Genomic DNA, 9,493 nt, shown 5'->3' with positions numbered 1-9,493 from the left:
TAATGGAGAGTTTTGCTGGGTATAGTAGTCTGGGCTGGCATCTGTGTTCTCTTAGTGTTGATATAACATCTGTCTAGGATCTTCTGGCTTTCATACTCTCTGGTGAGCAGTGTGGAGAAATTGTAATAGGCCTGTCTTCATATGCTACTTGACCTTTTCCCTTACTGCTTTTAATATTCTATCTTCATTTAGTGCATTTGTTGTTCTGATTATTATGTGTCGGGAGGAATTTCTTTTTTGGTCCAGTGTATTTGGAGTTCTGTAGGCTTCTTGTATGTTCATGGTCATCTCTTTCTTTAGATTAGGGAAATTTTCTTCTATAATTTTGTTGAAGATATTTACTGGCCCTTTAAGTTGAAAATCTTGATCCTCATCTATACCTATTAATCTTAGATTTGGTCTTCTCATTGTGTCCTGGATTTTCCTCGATGTTTTCAGTTAGGATCTTTTTGCATTTCGCATTTTCTTTGATTGTTGAGTCCATATTTTCTATGGGGTCACTGCACCTGAGATTCTCTCTTCCTTCTCTTGTTTTCTGTTGCTGTTGCTCGCATCTATGGTTCCTGATTTCTTTCCTAAGATTTCTATCTCCAGAGTTGTCTCCCTTTGTGATTTCTTTAATGTTTCTACTTCCATTTTTATATCCTGGATTGTTTTGTTCAAGTCCATCATGTGTTTGGAAGTATTTTCCTGTAACACTCTAAGGGATTTTTGTGCTTCCTCTTTAAAGGCTTCTAGCTGTTTACCTGTGTTTTCCTGGATTTTCTACTTAAAGTCCTCCATCATCATCATGAGAAGTGAATTTGGACCTATGTCTTGATTTTCTGGTGTGATGGTGTATTCAGGACTTGCTATGGTGGGAGACTTTGGATCTGGTGATGCCAAGTAACCTTTGTTTCTGTTGTTTCTGTTGTTATGCTTGCCTCCTGCCATCAGATTAGCTCAAGTACTTGCTGCCCTCAGTATATCTTATTGGAGCCTGTCCATCCTATAATCCCAGTTGATTCAGGACTCCTCAGAGTCCAGCTTTCTCTGTGATCCCTTGATTGTGGGCTCCTGTGAACCTGAGATTCTGGGTGTGTCAGAGTTCTTGGCAGTCAAGCTTCCTCTGAGACCCTGAAATCCTGGTGTGACCAAGCTCCTGTTATTCTGGGATCCTGTTATCTTAAGATCCTGGGCATGTTATAGTGCCTGGAAGTGGTGTCTCCTTTGAGGACTGTGGAGCTGTCTGGTCTCTTCAAAACCAAGGTAAACCAGTACCAATCAGAAGAAACCTGAGCCCTGGTCAGGCAGGGCTCCGGTGTCGTTGTTCCTGCTGTCCCACGCCCGGCACAATTGGTTTGGGACCTATGTTGTGTTCCACTCACCAGTGATCCTCTAATCATGTGCAGAGTCCGCTGGGGCCTGTGGGGGTGTCTGCCAATTCTGCACCCAAGGAGACCTGGTGCTGGCCATATCTTTATTTTCCAATTGGAAACATTTTTCTTGTACAGGGAAAAGAAACAGAGCCTTGTTCCTACTAACAACATGATCCATATGTTGTTTCATCCCTTAGACAACATTTCTATTTGAGTTTGGGAATTCCTAAACTAATTTCGTGGTGAGAGAAGTTCATCTCACTGGAACAAATAGAGAGTCAATTGCTCAAAGAAAGGCTCTTCAAAAAGAAAGTCACATTAGGGAGAGAAAAAGAGGATTGCTCTTAGGGCCTATCATGTTAGTCAGGGTTTCTATTACTACACAAAACATCAAGACAAAGAAGCAAGTTGGGGAGGAAGATTTTTATTCAGTTTACACTTCCACATTGCTGTTCATCACCAAAGGAAGTCAGGACTGGAACTCAAGCAGGTCAGGAAGCAGGAGCTGATGCAGAGGCCATGGAGGGATGTTCCTTACTGGCTTGCTCAGCTTGCTCTCTTATAGAACCCAAAACTACCAGCCCAGGTCTGGCACCACCCACAATGGGCCATCCCTCCCTTGAACACTAACTGAGAAAATGCCTTCCAGCTGGATCTCATGGAGGCATTTCCTCACCCGAAGCTCATTTCTCTTTGATAATTCCAGCTTGTGTCAAGTTGACATTCAAAATCAGCCAGTACAATTGACCCCTTGTCTATTTGACACACAAGCATATCACTATTAAGCCATTATCCTTACTTTCTTATTCATCCCCAAGATCTAAATAACTTTACAAGTCCAACAGTCTTTGCATATTAAAAGTTCAAACCTTTTCTTTTAAATTTTACAATTTAAAGGTTCTTAACTGGGAGCTCCAGTGAAATACTTTCTTCTTTCAAGAGGGTAAAAATATCTGGGCACAGTCACAACAAGCAAAATCAAACTCTAATCTTCCAATACCAGGGATCCACTTACCATTTTCTGGGTTCATCCAAGGGCTTGAGTCACTTCTCCAGATCTGTTCTTTGCAACACATAGCTTGTCTTCTACGCTCCAACTGCCTGTATTTCACTGAACTCTTAACACCCAATGGCTCTTCTAGATCAAATTTCCAAAGTCCTTTCACATTCCTCCTCAAAACATGGTCAAGTTATTACAAGATTTCCCCACTATGCTGGTACCAATTTGTGTTAGTCAGGGCCTCTATAACTGCACAAAACATCATGACTAAGAAGCAAGTTGGAGAGGAAAGGGTTTATTCAGTTTACACTTCCACACTGATGTTCATCACCAAAGGAAGTCAGGAGTGGAACTTAAGCAGGTCAGGAAGCAGGTGCTGATGCACAGGCCATGGAGGGATGTTACTTACTGGCTTAATTCCCCTGGCTTGCTCTTTTATAGAACCCAAGACTAACAGCCCAGGGTTGGCACTACCCACAATGGGCCTTCCCACCCTTGACCACTAATTGAGAAAAAGCCTTCCAGATGGATCTCATGGAGGCATTTCCTCATCTGAATCTCCTTTCTCTGTGATAACTCCAGCTTGTGTCAAGTTGACACACAAAACCAGCCAGTACAGTCATCAACATGTTATTTGTATGATCCACTCAAATCCAAATGATGTCTCTCTCCAGCTGCATCCATTTCTGAGGAAAATCCAATTTACTAACGCTGCTGGCGACCAAATAAGTTTTGATGAGAATAAGAATCATATGGAAAAGTATGAAATACAAAACTTTATGAAATACACTAAGCAGTATTCATTTCTAACTAAAGTTGGAGAGTTTGTCTCAAAGAGTCCACAAGATCAAAGCTTATTCATCAATGAATCTCTGATTAAATGGCCAAACAACTTTAATCAGGTCTGGCAAAATTTCAACATTTATTATGTAAAGAAATGTTTGAAAATACTAATGAAAGTGGGCTGATTGCATTGTATGTCTTTGAAATTTTAAAATTATTTCTACATTCTAAGAACTTAGATCCATCGTGAGTTTGTGAGTGAATTTTCATGCATGTGAATCCATGTCCCTATTGGAGCCAGTCAACACTGGTTATCTTATTCAGTTGCTCTCCTCTTCATTTTTAAACAAGATCTCTCCCTGAACCATTTCCCTTCTGATTTTTCTATTCACTGGATAGCATGTCCATTGCTGGCAACTTGCCTCCATTACCAACAAGTCCTGGTTACAATAATATATTTCTGCACACAGCATTTTTCTATTCCTTACACATGATCAAATCCAGGCCTGCTGCTTATGTGGTAAGCATGGTAATCACAGGGCCATCTCCTTAGCTGTTGAATTCTAGTTATTCAGAAATAATCCAATCTTCAAGAAGCTAACCTTTCGATACATAAACACAGACACACAGACACCTCTCTCTCTCTCTCTCTCTCTCTCTCTCTCTCTCTCTCTCTCTCTCACTGTTAGCTTTTTCCTATAGATAGAATTAGCTTGGATTTAAATTGAATTTGTGTGTGTTCATTCATGCTGCCATGAATGAATAAACCCGTGTTCAGGGCTCCATATATTGAGGTGTGTGTTTCTATGTATACACATGCAAACATTCACACAATGTATATATACATGCACATAATTTTTATTACAAATGCATACTGATGCTCAATGAATACTTCCATCTTACACAATTCACGTGCAGATATTCATAGTCCTTTTAAGGTTGTGAGGTAGTATAAAGAAGAAATACATTCTGAATTTTGATACAAGTCATTTCTGTAATAAATATTTGTGACATGCCTAAGATATGTGCTAGGAGCTGAACTCATGTTTCTCTGCAAGAACAGTATGCTTTCTTATCTTCTGAGCCAGTTGTCCATTCCCACATACCTGCTACTATAGAAATGATTATGAGACAGAAACTGAGTCCAAATTACGGCAAGAGGCGGTCTAACGGAAGGATGGAAATATTTCCTATCATTCACAATTTCTAAAGTATTAACAAACTAAAAAAAAAAAAAAGAACAACAGTGTGATTAACTAAGAAGGTAATTGTAGAAAATCCTAAGTGATGGTGTCACTACTGCTTGAAAGAAAAGGCATGGCACTATTCTGAGCATGGGGAACCAAGGATGAAATTCACAGTAATAGATCATAATTTGGTGTCCATGGAATATCAACACGTGATGATTTCAGGTAAAGCTGTGATCATTCACCAATGGCCTAACCCTCTTTCATGGGAAAGTAAACTTCCCTTTGCAGCTGAATCAGAGTGGATGTATATTAATACAAGATGGAGAATATACAAGTAGAAATGGAAGAGGCAAGAGTGACTGGGTTTGTGTCTGACAATTGAACTATTCCATCATTCCAACAAGAAAGGAGTTCTGGCTTACTGCCTCAACAGAGGAAAATATAGATATACCTTACATTTTACAAAGACTTGTTTGAGTTACAATGTTTTCACCTTAAAGTAATGTTGAACATTAAGCATTGGGAAGTATGCTAACTTCAACTCTACATTCTATACTCCCATATAAAACCTCACACTTCTTTATAATAGGCACAATTTCCATAGGTTTTATGCATTTAAGATGTTTGTTTTTAAATATTTTAAAGTAATGGGCAATATTATGACCAGTTTTAATGTGTTGTCTTCAGACTCCTCAATCCGTATGTACCAAGAGCTGTGGTCCAGGGTTCTGGAAAATTCTCCAAGAAGAAAGGCCTGTCTGCTGTTTCTCCTGTGTGCCTTGTCCAGAGAAGCACATTTCCAACTTAACAGGTAGAAAAATTCCTTTCCTCAAAGTGTTTGTGAATAAACAAGGAGAAAGTTAAAAAGAGACTTTGGTGTCATATTGCAGCACTGTTCTCCATGTCCCTGTGGCTCATCCCCACATCCATTAGTAATCAGTGTTAATAATTCACAATGTATGAAGGTTTGAATGGCAGTTTTCTTGGAATTATATCACCTAAATCCCAACTTCCAAAACCTGCCTTTCACTGCATGGAAAAGTCATCTCAGCTCTTGCAGTGATCCATGCTATAGGAGCCCCATGATATGTGAGATGTGCAATTGTCAAAGCTTTGTAGGATTGAAGCATCTACAATTTGGTCTTCTTTTTTCATATGATTTGTGGGTTATATCGAAGGTGTCAATGAGCACATACCATGTGTGTTCTTTTGTGTCTAGGTTATCTCACTCAGCATGGTAGTTCCTTCAATATTCCTGTGAATTTCATAAAGTCATTGTTTTTAATAGCTAGGCAGTACGCCATTGTGTAAATATACCCCATTTTCTGTATCCATTCTTCTGAAGAGGGACATCTGGATTGATTCCAGCTTCTGGCTGTTCTAAATAAGGGTTCTGTTGTGGTGGTAAATCTCAAACCCAAATAAGCCCATGCAAGGAAAACACAACTCAATTAATATGAATGCAAGCTGTGCACCTAGATTGGGCAGGTCTACCACTATACTACTGTATTCCTCAGCTATGTGATCCCTTATAACTTGTGGATTCTCTAGGCCACAGGCTTCTGCTCCACTTTCGTTCCACCTCCTCCTCATCAGTCTTCCTCTCTCTCCTTTGTCCCCTCATTTGACCCCTCATGCTCCTTCCTTCTCTCCCTAAAATTTTTTGGCTCCACTTTCCCTTCCACTGCCCAATCACCGGCTCTAGCCTTTATTTTACAAGTTAAAATTGAGAGAAGGTTCCCATGAAGTCACCTGGGTACTCCTCATTCCTGGCAACCTTTATGGGGGAAGAGGAATTAACATCAGAATACAATCAGCACTTTGACAATCCACAGCATGCTATAAACATAGTGGAGCATGTGTCCTTGTTATATGTTGGACTATCTTTTACATATATGCCCAGGAGTGGTATAGCTGGGATCTCTTCTAATTTTTTTAATTGTTGTAAACAAAGCAATAGTTATTTCACATGCACAGCAAATGCCTGTCTAGTAGGATAGGGAGCCCTTTGGGCATTATACCAAGGAGTGGTATACCTGGGTAAGAAAGATTTATCTTTTGCCTTTTGAGAATTATCTACACTGATTTTTCTCAGTGACTGAACAAGTTTATAGTCCCTACAATGATAAATGAGGATTTCCATTTACTCTGTGTCCACTCCAGCACTTGTTGCTTTTTCTGTGAACCTTAGATTTACTTACTAGGATAAGATGAATTCTCAACGTTGTTTTGATTAACCTTCCTGTAATTGCAAGGGTTAATAAATATTTTTATGAACTGTTTACTAGCCATTTATTTCTTTGTTTATTTGTTTGAGAGTTCTCTTCTCATCTCCCAGCACCTCCCCCCCCCCTTTTTTATTAAATTCTTCATTTGTTTTTGGCTGTAGCACAGGAGAGGCCACTTGGACTTGATGATATGGAAGAATGTTCTTGGAGGAAATCTGGTGGCTGGTTGTGGTGTAAACAGAGTTTCCCAACTCTGCTTTAATGTGTGACAACTGAAGAAAAGGGGGGAATGTATGGGTGGGATTGTCAGAGAGATTCATTTGGCTGGCTCTATGAGAAAAGGTAGAAGATATAGATGCATGGAAAACATCTGAGTAACGAGTAGAAGGACTTGTGGGTGATTGTAAGTATGAAAGTTCCTGGCAGAAGCATGAACCCTGGTTGTATTGTAGATAGTTGTGGTCAGACTAAGCTGGGAAAATGTATATAGGAGCTAGGCTAGATTATGGGAATTTACAAGAAGAAATAGATGGTAAAATCTGGAGACTCACCTGATTAGACCCTAGAAGAAGAGAGTGTGGGAAGCTATATAAATAGTTGTATTAAATACTAACAAGCAAATTATAATATATACAAGAAGAAGATTATGGGAATTTACAAGAAGAAATAGATGGTAAAATCTGGAGACTCACCTGATTAGACCCTAGAAGAAGAGAGTGTGGGAAGCTATATAAATAGTTGTATTAAATACTAATAAGCAAATTATAATATATGCAAGAAGAAGTATCTTATTTTCTGAATGACAATAAGAAAACACATATTCTGTTTTCATCATGTCTATGCTGAACGCATCAGAGGCACATATTTGGTTAATGTATAATATTGTTGCTCACAAATACTTAAACATAACACCAAAAAGTCATTATGAATTTAAGAGTCTTGTGTTATTGTATAAATTTTGTTGGACATAGATAAGCAAAGTCACAAATTTGAGAGTGGACACAGTACTGAATATTTCTCTGAGTATAATAGAATGGCAACACCCATTCAGCCACCTAACATAAGCTCTATCATAACATTAATGCTAAAAGAGAAGAGCAGAACTGTCATAACCCAAGATCAGACTCTATAGTCTCTTCGCCAACAAGTTTTGGGGGCTCAAATTAGCATTAGAATACAAGTAGCAATGGGTCAACCCACCACATTTCCCTCTTTATGCCATTAAAGGGGTTCTTTCTTTTATAGTAATAAACAATATATAGTAGAAATTACTTTGAAATAATTGTGAAAATTATTAAGTATGAATTACATTGAAAAGTCTAGTGTGTATTTTCTAACTTAGATGAGGAAATTATCCTATCTCAATGAGTTTACAATTCTGTAACTAAGTAGTCATGTTTGATTTTAATTTGATTTACCGTCTGAAAATCATCCTTTTAAATCTAGAAGACCCTTTTTGTGCTAAACTTAAGTTCAATTGTGAGAGTATAAATAGTCTTCATCCCTGTTAGAGATTTGAAAAGGAATTAAATATTAGGTGAGTATGCAGGAAGCATAAAGACACAGCTTCCAAAACTTAAACAATTGGTAGAGACAGCTGACTTCCTGGACAGTCCCAAATATAACTTATAATGTTGGAGAATTCATCTTTAGCCTTTTGGCCCAGAACATCTTACAGACCTTAAGTGAAGCAGGAATTATGAAGAAATAGCTTACCCTTTCTTGGCAGAGCTTAGCATTTGACTAACATGTGCCCATTTGTCCTTTATGGATAACATTTTGTCTGCAAATGAAATTAAGGCATTTCTTGCCCAGTGGCTAGCTTGCCACAATTGAATATACTCTAAATGGAGGTATTGATGTTCAATATCCTTTTTGAAGTGAACTTGGGGTACTGTCATAAGATCTGTCTCATAATCAAAAGATCTTTTAATAATGAAATAATTTTAAATATCATAGTCTGTGACTCTATGGTGCCATCTATCTATAGGTAGCATACCTGAATTGTCAAAATATGTATTACTTTAGTTATTTACTATATGAATAACCTTGGAAACATTTTATTGTAATTAACTAAATTCTAATCTAATACAACCATAAGTTTGACTATTAACTTGTATTACTTATATCAAACATAGCAGCTATTAAACGGACTGGTCCAAGCCTAGTGTTCTTAAATGAGTTGTACAGGTACAGTGCCTATCTAATAGTAATAAAATTAATTTTAAATTTTGTATCCATTTACAAAGATTTTTACCAAGGAAAACCTTAAACCTATATCAATATACAACTTCTATACCAATTAAAGAAAATAGCCTTCCGGTCTGCACCAGCACCAGGTCACCTAGGGCAAGGATTCGGCGGATACCCCCATGGTCCCTAGCGGACTGCCCAAGCTATCTTAGGATCACTGGTGAGTGGAACACAACTTCTGTTCCAATCTAACCGTGCATGGGACCTCAGACAGCACTAGGGAAGCAGAGAACCCGCCTGACCAGGGGCACAGATCCCTTCTAGTCTGCACCAGGACCAGGTCACCTAGGGTGTAGAGTCAATGGACACCCCCACAGTCCCTAGCAGACTGCCCAAGCGATTTTAGGATCACTGGTGAATGGAACACAACAGTTGCTCGAATCCAATAGTGACAGGCCTGTGACAGCAGAAACAAGGACACCAGAGCCTTTCCTTTTAGTCAGTTCAGGTTTACCTTGGTTTAAAACAGACCAGATAATTCCATGGTCCTCAAAGGAGACACCACTTCCAAGCACTGTAACACGCCCAGGATCTTAGGACAACAGGATCCCAGGATAACAGGAGCTGGGTCTCACTAGTATTTGAGTGTCTCAGAGGAGCTTGACTGCTAAGAACTCAGACACACCCAGAATCTCAGGTTCACAGGAGCCCACAATCAAAGAATCACAGAGAAATCTGGAC

The 9,493-nt window shown here is 38.9% G+C and overlaps 1 protein-coding gene across 1 annotated transcript in view; it reads left to right on the top strand.

Moving 5' to 3' along the window:
• LOC110339166 (vomeronasal type-2 receptor 116-like) overlaps positions 1-9,493 on the top strand; it is a 76,386-nt gene that overhangs the window by 12,582 nt on the left and 54,311 nt on the right. The window contains 2 exon segments of the mRNA XM_021222699.1: positions 3,033-3,260; positions 5,019-5,142. Of these exon segments, the coding sequence (XP_021078358.1) occupies positions 3,033-3,260; positions 5,019-5,142 (352 nt within the window).

This window comes from Mus pahari, chromosome 23 (genome assembly GCF_900095145.1).
Source record: "Mus pahari chromosome 23, PAHARI_EIJ_v1.1, whole genome shotgun sequence".
In the NCBI taxonomy this organism is placed as follows: domain Eukaryota; kingdom Metazoa; phylum Chordata; class Mammalia; order Rodentia; family Muridae; genus Mus; species Mus pahari.
The sequence above is the reverse complement of the archived record's forward strand: the minus strand, read 5'-3'. Positions and strand labels throughout refer to the sequence as shown.